Raw genomic sequence first — 21,473 nt, 5'->3', positions numbered from 1 at the left:
AGAACACTAAACAGGCCACATGTTGAATATAAAAAAGAAGAATCATGTTTTATTTGCACCTTGAGTGTGAGAGTATTGTGTATTTCAATACTTTTATAAACAAATGCTATTAGATATACATTTGTTTAATGTTTTAGAGGGTAAAAACTATTTATTAATTCATCTATAATTATATTTTGGGGGGAGTTGCACCACCGAAAATATTACAAGCTGAACTAAGCTTGCCTTGTCAAAAAAAAGATCAAGCCTGCACGTTTTTGCATGTTAGTTGCACCAGATGACTTTTTTGGTTGCACCACATGACTTTTGGCAGACAAAAGTCTTTAAAATACTGTTTTAATAAATGATAATAAGTAAGGTTTAATAAGTAATTTTAATGAAAAAAAATCACTTTTTCTTCACTGTAATGAGAGGACAAGTTGTACCACCATGGCATTTTTGACTTCAAAAATGACCTCAAATCAAAAATCTATATTTTAATTCAATTCTTTCTGATGTTGTGCAATGCAAACCTGCAGGATCGAGCAGTCTTTGCAATGTGCTCTTTGAAGGTCAGCTGGTCATCAAAGATTACACCAAGATTTCTGACCGAAGTTGATGGGGTAATCATTGATGAGCCTAACTGAATCGTGAAGTCATGCTGTAGAGTTGGAGTGGCAGGGAAGACAAGAAGCTCCGTCTTTGCCAGGTTGAGCTGTAGGTGGTGTTCTTTCATCCATGCCGAGATGACCGCCAGGCAGTCTGAGATCCGTGCAGCTACCGTTGGGTCATCTGGTTGAAAAGAGAGATAGAGCTGTGTGTCATCGGCGTAGCAGTGATAGGAGAAGCCATGTGCATGTATGATGGGATCCAGCGATGTAGTGTATGTGGAGAAGAGGAGGGGTCCAAGAACCGATCCCTGAGGAACTCCAGTGACCAGTTGATGTGGTTTGGATTCCTCCCCTCTCCAGGCCACCCTGAAAGACCTATAGGTGAGATAGGATTCCCAGTGGAATCCCAGTGATGCCCAGTAATGAGAGAGTAGACAGGAGGATCTGATGATTGACAGTGTCAAAAGCAGCAGAAAGATCCAGCAGAATGAGGACTGATGATTTGGAATCGGCCTTTGCAATTCGCAGGGCTTCAGTGACTGAGAGTAGCGCAGTCTCTGTTGAATGGCCACTCCTGAAACCTGACTGTTTAGCATCCAGTTTGTTGTACTGTGAAATAAACCGTAAGAGCTGGTTGAAGACAACTCGTTCGAGTGTTTTCGCTACGAATGGAAGGAGAGAGACAGGTCTGTAGTTTTCTAAAAGAGAAGTTTTTAATGTAGGTGTTTTGAGCAGAGGGGTTACCCGAGTCTGCTTGAATGCTGTGGGGAAGATGCCTGTGAGGAGAGATGTGTTGATAATGTGTGTGAGTGCTGGTGTGAGTGTGGGAGAGATAGTTTGGAGAAGGTGTGAGGGGATTGGGTCGAGAGGACATGTTGTAGGATGGCTGGAGAGGAGAGGTTTGGATACTTCTGCTTCGGTGAGGGGACAGAAGGAGAAGATGGGAGTTAGAGCAGTGGATGTGGTTGATTGGAGGTCCTGTGTGTGTGGAGTTGAGAACTGGTTACGGATTGTTCTAATTTTGTCTGTGAAAAAAAGTGGCAAAGTCGTCAGCTGTTATCGAAGTGGTGGGAGGTGGAGGAGGGGGACAGAGGAGAGAATCAAATGTTCTGGAGAGATTACGCATGTCTGGAGCGCTGTTGATCTTGTTGTGGAAATGTGAGGATTTGGCAGTGTGGACTTCAGTAGAGAAAGATGAAAGCAAAGACTGATACCTACTCAGGTCCGACGGATCGTTTGATTTGCGCCATTTTCTCTCTGCCACTCTGAGTTTGGTCCGATTTTTTTACGCTCATGTTGTTCTAAACCCTGTGCTACTTTCTTTATTCTGTGGAACAATAAATAAATAGATGAATGGATTAATTATTATTTTTTAAATTAATTTTTTAAAATATCTCAGTGTTTTGCTTGTTTTAGTTTTCTACTGTATTTTGCTAACATATCTTGAGAAATGTTTCAGACTTTTGTTTTTCAAATTTACTATTTTAAGAAATTATTATAAAATTTTATGCAACCGTTTAATTTTTTTCTTCAATTTTGCTCCTCATTGTGATAACAGGACAGTATCATAAATAAAATTTTAAAAAAATCATAGAAGTGGTGTATTCAAGTTATTAATTGTGTGATTTACATTTTTTTATGTGTTTTTGAATTAATATATACAGACATAAAAAAATAAAAAATGAGTGTCATGATGCCATTGACCCTTTATCAGCACAGACCTGTAACCCATATTTAACTGAAAACCAGTGGTGTCATGATATCAAACAACTATTAAAACATTAGCAGAATTCAGTTCATCATTCCATTGAGGTTGTTTTCTCTTTTACCTTTATTTTGATCCAAAGTCAGTTGACTCACTCCGAACGACCCCCATGGCCCAGCAGAGCATGCAGCTACACTTCAAAGCATTGAAGGGAACAGACTGATGTTCCTCTCTCTGCTGATAAAAGGTGCTTGGTTTTTTCCTGCAGAGTCACGCTGGCTATAGATTTTGAAAAGTGTGCACATATAAATAAATGTAATAATGTGGACCTTGATTCAAAAACCGTTTGTCATTTACAGAAACTAAGACACAGTATATCCTGTTGCGGGACTAATGATTAGAAAACAATTTGTCTGAATAAATCACATTACAGCAGAAGAGAAGTGACATTTTCAGCATCTTCATCAACTGTTTGCAAATCTACTCCTGTGTCTCTGTGCTGGATCAGTGCTGGTGTTTTTCTGCCCCTCCTCTTACACGCAGTTGGTTTGATGTCTGTCCTACCAAAATCACCCATCGGCCTCCTGGGATTTTGGAGGTCTTCCTGACATGAGATGGAATTGTTCAGTTTTGCTGCGCGAAGGACAAAGCTGTACAACCTTCAAATGTTACTCACAAACAAAAACACACATCTAAACTTGGAATTTCGAGGAAGAACGGGATGTGTCGCATTGACCTTTATTAAATCATGCACAGTAGTACAACAGCAGTCACAAAAATCTCGTCCTGCTGTGCAACTCTGCTGAAGCCAAAATAACATTTCCTTTCCTTCTTGCCAAAAAGGAAAGAAAGCATTTTAGGATTATACATGGAGCATTGCTCTCTAACTAGATTTTCAAATTTTATGAAGAATAAAAATGTATGAAAATTAAAAATGTAAGTTGCATGCAAAAGACAAAAAACTAATTGGTGGTTGTTAGTGATTCCATACAGGGTTATTTTAGTTAATAAAAACTAAAGCCAAATTAAAAATAAAATAAAATAAAATAAAAATTATTACTTGAAAGAAAATAAATGTTAAATCAAATAAAATATATTAAAAAATATATTTCAGCTAGTTGGCAAAGCAACATTTCCCATTTTCATTTAGTTTAACCTGAAGTACCAAAATAACAAAAACTAAATAAACTAAAGTTAATAAATAAAACCTATATATCAATTTAAAAAACTAACAAAACAATATGAAAACTTATAAAAACACACAACAAAATGACTAAAATTAAATATTAGCAAAAATAATAGTATATCAGTGATACAAAAATAAAATGTGTTTGATGTGCTGTATGATCAAATTATATTCAGAAAAATAAATAAATAAAAAATGTAAGCACGAATGGTGAACGATGAGATAGACGCATAAGCAATAGTAATTACTAAATTTGCCTCAGCAAGGTCCACTTAGTAATATCTAAACATTAACTGCCCCCTTGGTCTAAGCATTTTCATGAATATGAATGTTAGGTTCTTGCTGTGCTTGGCCTGAAAGCACCACCGTAACAGGCTTTGTGGATAAATGTAGTTTCCTCTCATTATTTCTCACCACGTTCTCAGAAGCACATTTAACGCAGTTTATGCTGTTTTGCCAGTTCTTGTTACCATGGACACCAGATATTTTGTTCACACCTTGGGACAAGATAGTTTTGTGAATTATAGCATTATAATGATGGTAACGTGCCATACATTAGAGAGTTTGATATTAAAATACGATGGTGTTGCTGTTTGACACAATCACGATGACAATGTAAGAGATGGTTGTCAAGCTGAACTCATTATGGAGGGAATCAACTATCCAATGTCCTGAAAACTTTCTAAGGACAAGCACGTTTTTAGGCTCTAAAAATAATGTAATGCATCAGACTTCACAGCTCTGCTCAATGTCTAAACTAATCAATCGGACAGTTTAGGAGTGAATCTATAAATACATGGTGTCTGTCTGTCTTAAATGCATAATGGGTTTTCATCTCCCTGTCCAAATTGTGACATTTACAGAAGTTGCCTCTGGACGTCCCAGAGTAAATGCTGAAAATTTCCCAACCAGATCCAAAAGGTCATAGACTATTGATCGCAATGATGTATTCCCGTCGCACAGTCTAATCTAATAATGCAGACATGCTTAATGTTACATGACTATCTACAAGACTTGTGCATCTGTCAATGAGGTGGCGTTCATTCTTTTGCGTGTATTTAAGCTATTAAAAATAAATTAAAAATGCAATTTATTCCAAAATAATTGAATGCACCTCTTCTATGATGTAACGTTGTCAATCTCTAAATTAAAAAAGTCATTTTGAACCTTTTCGTGGAGGTTACAGTAAAAAATGTCAAATGGTCTAACTTTCTAAAAACTGCGCCAAAAGACAAAAAATATTGAAATTTGTCAGTAAAGATGTTCATAATGTTACAAAGGATTTCTGTTTCAAATAAATGCTATTTTTTAACTTTCTATTCATCAAATCATACTGAAAAATGTATCATGGTTCCCATAAATAATAAGCAGCACAAGTGTTTTTAACATTGATAATAATACAAAATGTTTCTTAAGCAGAAAATCAGCATATTAGAATGATTTCTGATCATGTGACACTGAAGGCTGGAGTAATGATGCTGAAAATTCAGCTTTGCATCACAGAAATAAATTACTTTTTAAAATATATTCAAATCGAAAAGTGTTATTTTTAATTATAATAAAATTTCACAATATCAATTTTTTTCTGTATTGTTTGGTCACAGCATAAATGCAGCCTTTGCAAGTATTTTTATTTATTTTTTTATTTTTTTTAATTGGGAAATAATGATGACATTTTTAACTGATGGTTACACCACTTGACATTTTTATAATCATTAAATCAACATTTGTTATATTTGCAATCAACTTGAATACAGTGAATTCTTACCAACTTGGTGCATGTGTTTTGAACTAAAGATTTCTGTTTTTTTGTCATCTAGTACATCCTCAGCAGCCACTGAGCCATGTGTGCTGCTGCTGTTGTAGGACTTGTGATCTGATCTGACGCACTGAGCTCAATCTGATCCACGCACGCTTCTGGAGAGGTTGGGGTCACACAGTCCACCACTGCCCCCCAGACCAAACGCATCATGATCCGCCACAAACGGGACATTTGGAGCAGAACACCGCTTCTGAGATTGAGATCTTTGAAATATCCGGACGCAGAGCTCTGAAGAGAAAAATGCATGATCCATGATGAATGATGAACTGGGATGTGGTGTTTCTATAATATTCCTGTAAAATAATAATGGCTTGCCGGGCTGGATGCTGCTGCTCCAGCATCGGTGCTCTAAATGAAGATAATGCCCGATTTCTCATGCTGGCTTTGCTGATCATCATCTACCTGTTATGTGGGGCAGCGGTGTTTTCGGCGCTCGAGCATCCGAAGGAGAAGCTCGCCAAGGAGAGATGGGCTCAGAGGATCGAGCAGTTCACCCACAAGTACAACCTGAGTCAGGACGACCTCAAGAACTTCCTGAGGAACTATGAGGAGGCCAGCGTGGCGGGGATCCGCGTGGACGCCACCAGACCGAGGTGGGATTTCGCGGGAGCCTTTTATTTCGTCGGAACTGTGGTTTCAACTATCGGTGAGTTGAAGATAACCTTCTAAATCGAACTGCAACGGTCTTATATTTAGATAAAATACATCAGACCGCAACATTGTAGAAGCTGTTAAATCTATTATAGTAAATAGTCAGAGGAAGTACAGTAAAGTGATACGCAACAGGTCCTTTTATACCTCGCATTCATAACGATATAGTTTTGTTTCAGTGGCACTATTGTGAGCTAGCTAATGTAGTGTACAGACTAGATTTAATCATTTGAAACATGTTCTTTTACCTGTCATTTGTTTGTACAGAATCTATAATAGCCTACGACTCTGTTTCTCTTCATTATAGCATATAAAAATAGCATTATTACATTATCTAAACAACTTGTCTATAACTCAAAAGCTCTTTTTGACACTGTCAGATAGGCCTATTCCCTGATAGCACACATACATGTCTGCATTTACATCTACAAGACGTATTTTTTAGGGTGTTTGCTCAGCTACATTATGTCTATTTCCTTTTAGATGTCAAATAGATGTTTATGATTTAGAATATGTATGTAAAACTGACATCTGAAAGACGTTTGTTGACAGCAGATGCTTTCCAGATCAAGAGATCTTTAACAGACATCTTAAAGACGTGCGTGGGGTATATGGGTTTGTACAATTAGGCTAGCTTGGCTATATAAAACATCTAAGCCAGCCTCCTTTTCTGCGTTTCATCTGCTGTAAGTTAAACATCACAAAGCATGGCGAGTTTTATCATTGTTTCTAATAATCGTAATTTTTACTTCTGATTATATCAACTTAATCGCACTAAATGTAAAGACATTGTTTGAGATTTTTAAATCATTTTCCTCATCTTCATCAGTAGGTCCTGTAAAACACAATAAATGAATAAATAAACTGTAGGCTATCTATGGGATATGTGAAAAATAACACAGTTGCCAAAGATTTTCTGTCAGACTGTCTCGAGTCGACAGCTCAATAGATGGAGCTGAATCCATCATGTGTCTCCTTTGTTTATCCACTGAAGTGAATGCTATGCTTGTCAACATACCTGAAACATTATTGTTGAATCCGGTGGTGTAGACCCATATTGAGAAAAAAAACATATTTGTGAAAATGACGGATACTGTAAGTGAAAACCTTTTAACATAAACAGATAAATCTAAAATAATTCCATTCCATCGATTAAACTATGTATTTATGTACTGATGTATTCATTCATTCATTCAGCCAGCACCAATGAAAACTCACAGATCATATGTTCTACTTGCTCTTTTGTGAAGTGAAACCCTTTTAATATTAACCCATGAGAATTAGTATCTCCATAAACCAAGTTTTATTAATTCTCAGCATGTATCAGATTTGTGTTTGCAAAAGGGCTAATATTAAATGCATCAGATCTTATTTCCATGCAGTCTGTCATCTGGCAGTTTGTGCGTAAAAATCAGATGCTTTCACAGAAACATGCAGAGCAGGGGGAGTTTATTTTAGCCTTATTAACATTTACTCTGTTACCCTCTCCTGCTATGTTTATAGAATCAAGAAGACAGGCAATTCATACAATGAATATGAACAATTATCAATTATATAATTTGTCTTAAGATTTTTTCTTAGATGGTTCGGTTTATCTCATGCACCTAATTTTAGGTTATTAGATGCAAACGATCTTTATGAATGTGCCAGTGGATGGTATACATGCTTTCAGAATTTAATTTCAGTGAAATCTTAACCAAAATAAATTGAGCATGTGAAATTGGTAAAATGAATAATGCGAGAAAAAATCTATGGTATGGCTGCCGTCACCAATGGCAACCTGTTTCTAGTGGTTTGTGAAGAAGGGAAAGTGGGGTTGTCTGAATGGTGGAGGTGATTGGAGCCCAGAGTTCACGTGGGATTTGGAGCACATGCTGCTCATTAAAGGACAATTACAGCACAGTTTCTAATTAGTCCTAACTCGGCTTCCTGCAGCAGTATAACACGCCACAGCAGCTGCATGTGCTAATCCACTGTAGCCCTACAACAGATTGAAGGTCTGTAGTGGTTGATGTTTATTATGTGTGGGGCAACACATATGATCTACATCAAACATGACCTTTTGACTTCTATAGGCTATATCAGCTAACATATATGGAATTACGTTGGCAAAACACACCGTCGTTTTTTTCTCTCAAATCTGATTTTTGAGACCGATTGGAAGCTGTGTGGCCAGATCTGATTATTTCTAAACACAACATTTTTAGCTTCATGTTTTGCATTAATTAAGTTTTATTGAGAGCATTTTCCAAATCTGAACACACTTGCCACAAATGAAAGCATAAAAATGACTAAGGGTGGAATATGAAATATCCTTAATATCGTTCTGATTTTGACAGAAATAGGGAGGTAGGTTGATGAAATTTATCTCCAGCCATAACTGAATGTGACAAACACAAAAAATATTAGTTTCTAAAATATAAAATTATATAAAAATAAAGTTATTAAAAATGATTAAAAAGTAAAAAATATAAAATGATCAAAAATATCAAATTTATATAATGAAATGATATTATATATAACAATTATATCTAATATTTTGAATGACTATAAAGAAAATCAGATTTTGTCTGAACAAGGTAGGTATAGGTTGGAGAAATTTAGCCACGACTAGGACTGAATGTAACAAGCACTAAAATGACAACAAAAGTAAAGTTATTTATAAATTAAAAAATACTATAAAATGTAAAAGTCATAAATTATAAAAAAATATATATTATACGTAAAAATTATAATTATTTTAAAAAGTACACATACACACACACACACACACACACACACACACACACACACATATATATATGTTAGTTATCAAACGATTAATCACATCCAAAATAAGTTTTTGTTTACATAATATATGTGTGTGTGCTGTGTATATTTATTATGTATATAAAAATACAAACACATGCATGTATATATTTATGAAAAATTATATTTTTATATATATTACAAATATTTAGATATAATATAAAATATAAATGTATATGCAAGTAAATATTTCCCAAAGATATGCTGTATGTGAGTGTATGTATATATACATAATAAATATACACAGTACACACACACACATATTATGTAAACGATTTTTAATATTGTTTTTTGGATGCGATTTTTCGTTTGACAGCACTAATATATATATATATATATATTTAATGACACATATATATTATTATGACATAAAGAATGTCTTGCAAGTCTTGTAACCTGTATTGTATATTTGTGCTTGCCGTGTATTATAATGTGTAAAAGTCTAACATTATAAAGCACATTCTCGTTTTATTTCTTTGTGTGCCACAGGTTTTGGGATGACGACACCTGTCACTATTGCTGGGAAGATATTCTTGATCTTTTACGGGCTTATAGGTTGCGCCGCCACCATTTTGTTCTTTAACCTCTTCCTGGAACGAGTCATCACAGTGATCGCATTCGTGTTGAAGTCCTGCCACGAGCGCAGAGAGCGCCGCAAAGCCGGCCCGGCTCAAAACTGCCGGCTTCCCTCCACCGACAGCAGAGAGCGGCGCACGGACAGCTTGGCCGGCTGGAAACCGTCAGTGTACTGTGTCATGCTCATCTTAGGAGTAGCTGCCATCGTGGTCTCCTGCTGCGCGTCTGCAATGTACTCGGCAGCCGAGGGCTGGGAATACCTAGACGCCCTCTATTTCTGCTTCGTGGCTTTCAGCACCATTGGTTTTGGGGATATGGTGAGCAACCAGCGGGAGATGTACAAAGCTCAAGCAGCCTACAGGGTGGGCAACTTCCTTTTCATCCTCACAGGGGTGTGTTGCATCTACTCGCTGTTCAACGTCATTTCCATCGTGATCAAGCAAGTTCTCAACTGGCTTCTGCGGAGGCTGGAGACTCCCTGCCGCTGCCCGGGCCAAGGGAACCGCCATCCACGGAGGAACGTGGTCGTCCCCGGCCACATGAAAACCAGACGAGACAACTTCATAGAGACTGACGGAGTCAATGACAGCGAGGCGGATGGACGGCGGATGTCTGGAGAGATGATCTCCATGAAGGACTTTCTGGCCGCTAATAAAGTTAATCTGGCCATCATGCAGAAGCAGCTGTCAGAGATGGCCAACGGACATCCTCGCCAGTTAGGAAGCAGCTCACGCCACAACGAGTTCTCCGGAGGAGTCGGAGCGCTGGGAATCATGAACAACCGACTGGCAGAGACAAGTGTAGATAGATAAATCCAGCGTTTAGAAATGTGAAATAACCAGACGACCTCCACAGCAAAGTGTGATCACTTTTTTTTTAAACAAAGACAAGCAAATACCATAACGCTCATCCTTTGGGTCTCATTCACTAATAGTTGTGTAGTAATGTTCTTCTGTACATGCACAGACAAGGTTAGCTTAGAAAATGTGGATGGTGGATTCACAACAAGTGTGTAGCAGGTTTATTATAGTTAAAAAAAAGTTACTTGAAATAAACTTTAACGAAAATAAAATTCAATGTTAAAAAATTACTTATTTCAGCTAGTTTCCAAATCAGCATTTCTCATTTTCATTTAGTTTTATTTGATGAATTAACTGATATAAAAATTTAATTAAAATTAAATTAATACAATTTGAAAATTGAAACAATAACTAATAAATATGACAAAAGCCCACAACATAATTACTAAAATTTAAATGAAAATGGAAAACACAAAAGTAAACAGTATTTTGATGACTTATGTGCTTGTTCTATTAAATATTTTAAATATATAAGACAAGATATTAAAATATGTAATATACACTGCCATTCAAAAATTTGGGATCAGTAAGATGTTTTTTTTTTTTTAATGGAGACTCTTATGCTCATCAAGGCTGTATTTATTTGATCAAAAATACAGAAAAAGCAGTAATATTGTGAAATATTATTGCAGTTTCTAATGTTGGTTTCCTATTTTAATATACTTTAAAATACAATTTATTTCTGTGACGCAGTGCTGAATTTTCATCAGCCATTACTGCAGTCTTCAGCGTCACATGATCCTTCAGAAATCATTCTAATATGCTCATTTATTATCAGTGTTGAAAGTATTATGCTGCTTCATATTTTTTTGGAAAATGTTATACTTTTTTGATTCTTTGATGAATAAAAAGTTAAAAAAGAACAGCATTTATTAAAAATAGAAATCTTTACTATTACTTTTTATCCGTTTAACACTTCCTTGCTGAATAAAAGTATTAATTTCTTTAAAAATATATTTACTGACCCCAAACTTTTGAATAGTAGTGTATATTGTAACACAATTTTTTTTTTTTATAAACACTGTTATTTTTTACTTTTTATTTATGAAAGAATCCTGAAAAAAGTATCACTGGTCCCAAAATTATTAAGCAGCACAACTGTTTACAACATTGATTATAAATCAGCATATTATAATGATTTCTGAAGGATCATGTGACACTGAAGACTGGAGTAATGATGCTGAAAATACAGATTTGATCACAGGAATAAATTCTATTTTTAAATATATTAAAATAGACAACTGTTATTTTAAATTGTAAAATGTATTTCTGTATTTTTGAGACAGTCCAGATCATTTTTGAGGCCACTAGGAGCCTGTGATTTTTGCATATTAATGATGTGTGATTAATCATGACTTAATGTTCGCATGGTTAGTGAATGGGACCCATTTTTGTAAAAAATAATATATTGCTGCTAATTTTGGACTTGAGGACATTTGAGCTGCTGCGCTGTGTTTATCATATTTCACACTAATCTCTCTAAATGAGGCTTTGTAAACTTGTAGTGCATTCGTTTGCAAACAAATAGATGTAATTTATTACTAGGCCGTAGTTTTCTTGCATATTTCAGCACTGTCACAGTATGGTAATATGTTCAATATGCCTAGCTTACGGGGAAGTGTGACATTTATGCATTGGTAGATTGGGAAATGAATCATTTGCTTGCATTGCATCAGTTATACTGAGAATCTTTATGGGAACTTTTCTACGAACTTCATCTGCATGAATAATGTCTTAATTCATTAAGGCAATGATATCTTGAATTTTGTGTCTTCCTCATTACACTGCTAAGTCATATCATACTGTATTTGCTTTGCAGATAGTTATACTGCGAAAGGACATATCGAAAATGAACAGTTTGTGACAAAATAAATAAATAAACCTTGTCCTGAATCATGGTCTTTTTCATGTTTTGTGAGTGTGTATGTGGCGAGTCCAACATGAAATACTTATAAAGCTAATGCTTTTTTCCACTTAGTGGCAGCACTCAGACGTAAAGATGGAACGGAACGTCTTCAGATCAAATTACCAGAGCTACAATATGTCATGATGTTAGGAGGTTGCTATGGAAACTCTAACTCTGTGTGAGGAGGATACCTGGTATCCACCAGCCTCAGATGGTAAAACGCTGATAGCAGTGAATATGAGCTCCATGAGATGTTTTGACTGGTGCTGTGAAGAGTATGTGAGTGGTCACGACTGCCTTTGTTTCTAGCTCTCCAGGGCTGGTTGTGTGAAGACCCCCAGCAAATCTGCCAAAACATCACAGAGGCAATCAGAGAAAACAGTGAAATGAAAAAAGATGGTGATGAAAATAGCCCATGACCTACATTCAGTAAATAACACAACCTGCAATCATACATGACAAAGAAACTGTCAAAGTTCACATATCTATGAACCAAAAACATACAGTTCCAGCCAAATCATGTTTTGCTAATCATGTTTATTAAAATGGCTCATATATATATATATATATATATATATATATATATGAAGAGTTCAGATGCAAAAGATCCTACATATTGCCATTAGAATACATTTACTGAACCTAAGCATAGCAGCCAGATTAAAAAATACTAATTTTAGATGAAAATTTCAGATGCAATTTAGAGGCTTTTGCGTCCGAACTCTTTATATATATATATATATATATATATATATATATATATATATATATATATACACTGCTGTTCAAAAGTTTGGGATCAGCAAGATTTTCAATGTTTTTTTTTGTCTTATGCTAATCAAGGCTGCATTTATTTGATCAAAAATACAGAAAGAACAGTAATATTGTGGACAATTATTGCAATTTCTAATATTGGTTACCTATTTTAATATACTTTAAAATATAATTTGTGTCTTCAGTGTCACATGATCCTTCAGAAATCATGCTGATTTATTGTCAGTGTTGAAACTGTTGTACTGCTTAGCCTAATATGTTTTTGGAACCTTTTGGAAACAAAGTTTTTGGATTCTTTGATGAATAAAAAGTAAAAAAGAACATGAATAAATTATATTTTAAATTATATTAAAGTAGAAAACTGTTATTTTAAATTGCAATATTTCAATATTTCAAAATTTACATTTTTGTTTTTGTATTTTTGATCAAATAGATACATCCTTGATGCGCATAAGAAACTTCTTTAAAAAACATTTAAAATCTTACTGATACCAAACTCTTGAATGGCAGTATGTATACAGGTGCATTTAAAAAAATTTGAATGTCATCAAAAAGTTTTTTAGTTTTATTTTTTTATGATTAAAGCTTACAGCTGATGAAAGTCAGAAATCCAGTATCTTACAATATTAGAATATTTACATTTGAGTTTCAATTAATGACCAGCCATACAGTATAAATTCCAGGTATCTCTTGTTCTTTGAAACCACAATAATGGAGAAGAATGCTGACTTGGCAATGATCCAGAAGAAAATCACTGACGAAAGTTACAGAAGGTCTGAAAGGTGTGGCTGTTCACAGAGTGCTGTATCAAAGCATATTAAATGCAAAGTTGACTGGAAGGAAGAAATTGGGTAGGAAAAGGTCCACAAGCAACAGGGATGACTGCAAGCTTGAGAATACTCTCAAGCAAAGCTGATTCAAACACTTGGGAGAGCTTCACAAGGAGTGGACTGAAGCTGGAATCAGTGCATCAAGAGTCACCACGCTCAGACGTCTTCAGGAAAAGGGCTACCAAGCCACTTCTGAACCAGAGACAACGTCAGAAGCATCTTACCTGGGCTAAGGAGAAAAATAACTGGACTGTTGCTCAGTGGTCCAAAGTCCTCTTTTCAGATAAAAGTAAATTTTGCATTTCATTTGGAAATCAAGGTCCCAGAGACTGGAGGAAGGCTGGAGAGGCACAGAATCCATGTTGCTTGAAGTCCAGTGTGAAGTTTCTGAAGTCAGTGATGATTTGGGGTGATGTGACGTCTGCTGCTGTTGGTCCATTGTGTTTTATCAAGTCCAAAGTCAATGCAGCCGTCTACCAGGAGATTTTAGAGCACTTTATGCTTCCATCTGCTGACAAGCTTCATGGAGATGCTGATTTCCTTTTCCAGCAGGACTTTAGCACCTGCCCACAGTGCCAAAACCACTTCCAAGTGCTTTGCTGACCATGATATTACTGTGCTTGATTGGCCAGCCAACATGCCTGACCTGAACCCCATATGGAATCTATGGTATATTTTCAAGAGAAAGATGAGAAACAGTCGATCCAACAACACAGACGAGCTGAAGGCTCAATAGTTGGAGCAGTTTTGATGCGAGAGGGGAGACTATTTCAAAGTTTCCAACTCTGTACTTTACTGGAAGCCATTGAAGTGAGATTAAAAGCGGTGTAATACTCTCGTATTTGCGCTTTCCAGTAAAGCCGAGCTGCTGCGTTCTGGACTAACTGCAGACGAGAGACATAGGACTGAGGAACACCAATGTACCAATTACAGTAGTCAAGCCTAGATGTAACAAATGCATGTATTGCGATTTCAAGCTTCTTTAATGACAGAAACGATTTCACTTTGGAGAAAAGCCGGATATAATAAAGACAGGACTGAACAACGGAACTTATCTACTTATCAAATTTGAGGTTATTGTCGAACCAAACACCCAAGTTTCTGACACAAGTGGTACTGTTTCAGTTCTTCCAGGCAATCCAAAATGGGCTTAATGGCATGCATATTGCCACGCTTTAAGGGGATGTAAATTTGGGTGTCATCTGCATATAGATGGAAAGAGACTTGTTAAGAATAAGCCCTAAAGGAAGCATATAAAGTGAGAACAATACTGGACCAACAATCGATCCTTGAGGTACACCAGATCTTAAATGCATCTCAGTGGAGAAATGATGCCCAATGTTGATTTTTTCAATGTTGAAATTGAGTGATGAAGAATTGTGAGACAAATAAGATTGAAATTGATTTGAGACAATTTTCTCTAATAGCAATGTTAAATCCAAATTTGTTATTTTAAGATGTGTTCGCACTGTGGCAAGTTTGAAATCATACCTATAATTCACAGATTGAACCAGACATGATCCACTACAGCTAATGCGTGTCCAAAAGCTGACAGTGTTAATAGTTTTAATAAAACGTTTAGCTAAAGATAAATTACAGAGCTGTTACCAAAGGCCAGACGCCTATAATAAACAAACGCGTTTCGGTATTTCACGTCTTTTGTCCCATTACTCTATCCGTAGGTACGTTTATTGCCAGCGACCAGCGGTGGTGAAAATGGTGAGTGAGCCAGCAGTTTATTTACCGACTCATTGTTTAATTAGTTTCCGTTGCTCTACGTTAATTCTGTAATTTTCAAATATAATATATGAAAGCCGTGTGAACGGTGTCTCATAACTCTTTGCTTAATACCCGTGTTTAATACATCGATGTAGGATTAACCACAACAAGTCATGTCATCAGAGGAAATATTCGTTGGTCTTAAGAGCGTTAAATCACTCTGCTAACCCGCATACAACCTAAAACGTTCATACATTTCAGAGACACACGATAATAACATAATTTATGGTGTATTTTTGCTTGTTTCATTCCTGCAATCCGGTCAAAAACAAGCAGTGCATCTTGACAGGCGTAACGTTAGCCTATTAAACACCTTTGTATTACAGTCAGCCTAGTATCTGTGGGTTTTCCATTACATTTGAAGTGATCAGTCAGTTATTTTGGATATTATTTTTCTTAATATGGTGTATTTAATTTACACGGAAATGTTTTGTGTCTGTGACGTTTAACACAGGTGCTGTTTCTTTTAAATATGAGTCAGACTTAAAAGTAATATACACATACAGTCATGACCAAAACTACTGGCACCCTTGGTAAATATGATCAAAGAAGGCTGTGAAAATTAATCTGCATTGTTAATCCTTTTAATCTTTTATTAAAAAAAATCACAAAAATCTAACCTTTCATTGGATAATAAGAATTTAAAATGGGGGGAAATATATTTGAGAAAAACATTTGTTTCATAATGATATTTCCCCCCATTTTAAATTCTTATTATCCAATGAAAGGTTAGATTATTGTGAATTTTTTTAATAAAAGATCAAAAGGGTTAACAATGCAGATTAATTTTCACAGCCGCCTTTGATCATATCTAATGATTCTTGTTATAAATCTGCCTTATTTGAGTATATGAACTATTGTTACACTGAATGACATTTCTTCTGTAAATCATGGAAAAAATATGTGATGGTCTTTTTTTCTCAGAAAAAAAATACAATTAAACAGGACAAATTCTAATGTACAAAAAACAAATTTAAAGCTTAATACTAGACTATGACAGACTATATATATCACTGTAGTATATGAACATTAGACATGAATCTTTCTCAACACAGGGCCAGAGTCAAAGCGGAGGACACGGACCAGGAGGTGGAAAGAAAGATGATAAGGTAACCAAAAATAGAACCGCATCAGCCAGAGGTTTGTCCTTATTTAATTATTGAATCTGTCATCATAATAGGACAAGAAGAAGAAATATGAGCCGCCCATTCCAACTAGAGTGGGCAGGAAGAAGAGGAAGTCCAAGGGCCCGGATGCTGCTAGCAAACTGCCTTTAGGTACAAGAAGTGACTTTTGAAATCCACTGTGTTTTACATCAGATTTTCAGTTAATGTCAGATTCTCTTTTCATATAGTCACCCCTCACACACAGTGCAGGCTGAAGCTCCTGAAGCAGGACAGAATTAAAGATTACCTGCTGATGGAAGAGGAGTTCATTAGGAACCAGGAGCAGATGAAACCTCTAGAGGAGAAACAGGAGGTGCACCATCCATCCATCTTCTCTCTCACTCTCCTTTTTGTTTGTTTGTCTGTGCTGATGGTTATGTTTTTTTTTTCTCGCTTTTATTAGGAGGAGAGGTCAAAAGTCGATGACCTCAGGGGAACTCCTATGTCTGTGGGGACCCTGGAGGAGATCATTGATGACAACCATGCCATCGTCTCCACATCTGTGGGCTCGGAGCACTATGTCAGCATTCTGTCATTTGTCGACAAAGATCTGCTGGAGCCCGGCTGCTCTGTTTTACTCAACCACAAGGTACAATATCCACCAAACCAGTCAGGATTTAATGGAAATAGGATGAATTTGTCAAACTTAAAGGTCTAGTTCACTCAAAAATGAAAATATAAGATATTTTTAACAACACCTGAGAGGTTTCTGTCCCTCTGTTGAAAGTTCAGGTAACTAAAACATAAAAGATCCAAAAAGGTTATAAAGGCTATGAATGATAGAGGTTATAAATGAAATGCAGCCATCATTTAAATCAAATGGATTAAACCACTTGATTCATTTTACGATGCCTTTATAACCTTATTGGGTCTTTTAAGTTTCGGTTACCTGGTCTTTCAGTGGAGGGACCAAAACCTCTCAGGTTTCATTAAAATATCTTACAAAATCGTATAAAATATCTAATTTGTGCTTTGTCTTTTGGGTTTGAATTAAGTAAACGGTGAGTAAATGATGATAAAAGTGTCATTTTTGGGTGACCTATCCATTTAAAATATATCCTCTCTGCAACCTTTTGTATTTGAATGCTGCTCTAATGTAGGCTAATTCTGGATCCTGAACATGTGTATATTTGCCTATTAAATTAATGAATAACTTGTTTATAGGTCCATGCAGTCATAGGGGTTTTGATGGACGACACAGACCCTCTTGTTACCGTCATGAAGGTAGAAAAGGCTCCACAAGAGACATACGCTGACATCGGTGGACTGGACGGTCAGATACAAGAAATTAAGGCAAGATAAAAATAAATCTTTACTGTTTCGCCTGGCAAAAATCATCGAAGCTGATTATTTAATTTAGTAATTTTGAAAACAATCAGGTAAAAATGAATCTCTGCTGCTTAAATAATGTTTTGACCTATAGGAGTCCGTGGAGCTGCCGCTGACCCATCCAGAGTATTATGAGGAAATGGGGATCAAGCCTCCCAAAGGGGTCATTCTCTACGGCGCCCCTGGAACAGGTGAGTCCAACACCCCTCTGTTTGTTTCATTCGTCTAATGATCATTACCAAAACATATTTTGATGACAATTTCCCTGGATGTTAGGTAAAACCCTCCTTGCCAAGGCAGTGGCCAATCAGACGTCTGCAACTTTTTTGCGGGTTGTTGGTTCAGAGCTGATTCAGAAGTATCTCGGCGATGGCCCTAAACTAGTACGTGAGCTCTTCAGGGTGGCAGAGGAACATGCTCCTTCTATCGTCTTCATCGATGAGATTGACGCCATTGGAACTAAGAGGTAGAGGAAAGCGTTTTTAAAGGGATATTTCACCAAAAAATGTATACACCCTTAGGCCATCCAAGATGTAGATGAGTTTGTTTCTTTAGCAAAACAGATTTGGAGAAATTTAGCATTACATCACTTACTCACCAATGGATCCTCTGCAGTGAATGGGTGCCGTCAGAATGAGTTCAAACAGCTGATAAAAACATCACAATAATCCACACCACTTCAGTCCAGTCCAGGAGTTAACATCTTGTGAATTCAAAAGATGCATGTTTGAAAGAAAACAATCCATCATTAAGACTTCAAACCATTGCTTCTGGTTAAAATACAAGGCCTGTCTGAATCAGGAGAGAAATATGCTCAGATAAAGCACAGTTTACAAGCGAAAACAGTCCGAAACAGAGGATGGACTGTTTCACTAGAGGAAGCATTTTGCTGGATTCTCGATTTACATTTTGGCCAGAAGCGAAAGTTTAGTCGTGTTTGGGATTATTGTGATGTTTTTATCAGCTGTTTAGACTCTCATTCTAACGGTACCCATTCACTGCAGAGGATCCATTGGTGAGCAATAGATGGGATGCTATATTTCTCCTAAATCTGTTCCGGTGAAGAAAAAACTCTTTGATGGCCTGAGTAAACGTTGAGCAGATTTAGATTTTTGGGTGAACGATTCCTTTAATCATATACCCTGATTACCTCTTTGCAGATACGACTCAAACTCAGGAGGTGAACGTGAAATTCAGAGAACCATGTTGGAGCTCCTCAATCAGCTGGATGGCTTTGATTCGCGTGGAGATGTGAAGGTCATTATGGCTACCAACAGAATAGAGACCCTTGACCCTGCTCTTATTAGACCGGGTAAGGTACTACTGCAGACTCATGCTATGATGTTCAGAGGTTATGTGCATTTTAGATGAACCCTCAAGGTATTTTTCTCTCTGCAGGTCGCATCGACCGTAAGATTGAGTTCCCATTGCCAGATGAGAAAACCAAGAGAAGGATCTTCCAGATCCACACCAGCAGAATGACTGTGGCTGAGGATGTGATCTTGGACGACCTCATCCTGGCTAAAGATGACCTTTCAGGAGCTGATATTAAGGTATGTTAATGTATTCGGTTCATGTGCAAGTGTTACAGAAAATCTCTGCTGCCCTCTTGTGTTGATTTTTTGTTTTTCTGTATAAATTTCAGAATGCAGAAGAATTGTTCATATATATCTTAACTCTTGACTTCCTGTCTCCTCAGGCCATCTGTACAGAAGCAGGCCTCATGGCCCTCAGAGAACGCAGGATGAAGGTCACCAACGAGGACTTCAAGAAGTCTAAAGAAAATGTTTTGTATAAGAAGCAGGAGGGCACCCCTGAAGGCCTCTATCTCTAATCTCCACTTTTCATTTCTGTTTATATGAGAGTGCAGCGCTCACTCTTGAGTACACATTTAGCTTAAATGTACGCATGTTTTTCTGCCAATTTGTTTTTTTGTAATTGTGATCAGAAAAATAAATACTACAGCTGGATCAGAGATATTGTTTTTTTTTTTATAGCCCTCAGAGGGTGATACATTTAGCTTTTTTTTATCGAAAATACAGCATAAACAGTAATATTGTGAAATATTAATGGGATGTTAAAATAAATGTTTTTGTATCTTAATGTATTTTAAGATGTAATTTATTCCTGTGATGGCAGCGCTGAATTTTCAGCATCATTACTCCAGTCTTCAGTGTCACATGATCCTTCAGAAATCATCCTAATATACTGATTTGCTGCTTAATTACTATCAATTATTACTGGTGCTCAGTTATTAATAATGGTTCTTATTATCAGTGTTGAATACTGCTTAACTTTCTGCTGCTTAATATTTTTGTGGAAACCGTGATGCGTTTTTTTTTCTCCATGATTTTTTGATGAATATAAAATTTCAAAAGAGCAGCATTTATTTGAACTAGAAATCTGTTGTAGTCACTTTTGATCAATTTAATGTGTCCTTGTTCAATTAAAAATATTTTCAATCATTAATCTTATTTAACCCAAACTTTTGAATTGTAGCGTATTCACAGTTTCCACAATGTTTTCAATATTGATGATAATAAGAAATGTTTCTTGAGCACCAAATCAGCATATTAGAATCACCAAAGTTATTGTAATAATATTTTACAATATTACTATTTTTTTGTGTATTTTGTTTCATCAAACGAATGCAGCCTTGGTGAGCAGAAGAAACGTCTTTAAAAAAATAACAATTAAAAAATTCTAAACTTCTAATTTAAAAACTTCTGAGAGCAATGTAGATATGTTTATAAATATATATATATATATATATATATAAAACGTAATCTGTATGAATTTGAGTTATGTCTTTTGTGTAAATGATCTATAGTTTATTCATTTGAATGTTCTTCGATTTCAATTTCAAGGAATTTTACTAAAAACATGTTTTTCTGAATTGAATTATTTTAATCAAAACGTCACAGCGCCTGCAGATGAAGCATATCCTCAGAGAGAGAGATGATTAATTTCCCTGCTAATTACTAAACTAGAGGACCAGCGTTGTGCGGCCAGTGTTCTCTCTCCTGCTTGACTCTGCAGAGATTGGCATAGTTAATGCAGCGTTTTTAGATCTCAATCTCTGAATACATTATGATTATAGATTATTACATTATTAGAAGTGCTATTGTATATAAAATGTTTAAAATTCACCAAGAAGAATGTTTTCCTCCTTGAAGTCATATTTTGATGCCTTCATTCTTCATTGACCTCTGCAGAGTAGCATGAAGAGGGTGATGGAAATGCTTCCTTGATGTAAAGGAGCAACTAATGAAAGTCTGCAGTCAGCAGAAAGCAGTCAGTCTGCGGCCCTTCACAGGATCCGTGCTGCACTCTCCTTAAATCAGTCAGCGCATGCACATCAATGCACATTCAGCAATCACAGACTAGCTCATGTAGACAGAAAGCTGTACGCAGACCACTTGACAGTGTCACTGAGGCTAAGTTTCTTCATGACAGGCCTCATATAAGACACATTATACAGGTTAGTAAAA

At 36.2% G+C, this 21,473-nt stretch overlaps 2 protein-coding genes across 2 annotated transcripts; both read left to right on the top strand.

Moving 5' to 3' along the window:
* Positions 1-5,609: 5,609 nt before the first annotated feature.
* On the top strand, positions 5,610-10,150 carry LOC306879738 (potassium channel subfamily K member 13-like; the record flags this gene model as incomplete). The annotated part of the gene is made up of 2 exons (XM_079432904.1): positions 5,610-5,949; positions 9,252-10,150. 2 exons carry the CDS (start codon positions 5,610-5,612, stop codon positions 10,148-10,150), a joined length of 1,239 nt encoding a protein of 412 aa, XP_079289030.1.
* Positions 10,151-16,486: 6,336 nt separating this feature from the next.
* LOC306879736 (26S proteasome regulatory subunit 4-like) lies at positions 16,487-19,955 on the top strand. The gene is made up of 10 exons (XM_079432898.1): positions 16,487-16,596; positions 16,668-16,764; positions 16,842-16,966; positions 17,057-17,242; positions 17,818-17,946; positions 18,077-18,173; positions 18,259-18,448; positions 19,143-19,294; positions 19,381-19,535; positions 19,682-19,955. The coding sequence occupies exons 1-10, from the start codon at positions 16,510-16,512 to the stop codon at positions 19,814-19,816; spliced, it is 1,353 nt and encodes a 450-aa protein (XP_079289024.1). The 5' UTR covers positions 16,487-16,509; the 3' UTR covers positions 19,817-19,955.
* The last annotated feature ends 1,518 nt before the right edge of the window (positions 19,956-21,473 follow it).

The sequence above is a fragment of the Barbus barbus genome (assembly GCF_936440315.1).
Source record: "Barbus barbus genome assembly, chromosome: 14".
Classification (NCBI taxonomy): domain Eukaryota; kingdom Metazoa; phylum Chordata; class Actinopteri; order Cypriniformes; family Cyprinidae; genus Barbus; species Barbus barbus.
The sequence above is the reverse complement of the archived record's forward strand: the minus strand, read 5'-3'. Positions and strand labels throughout refer to the sequence as shown.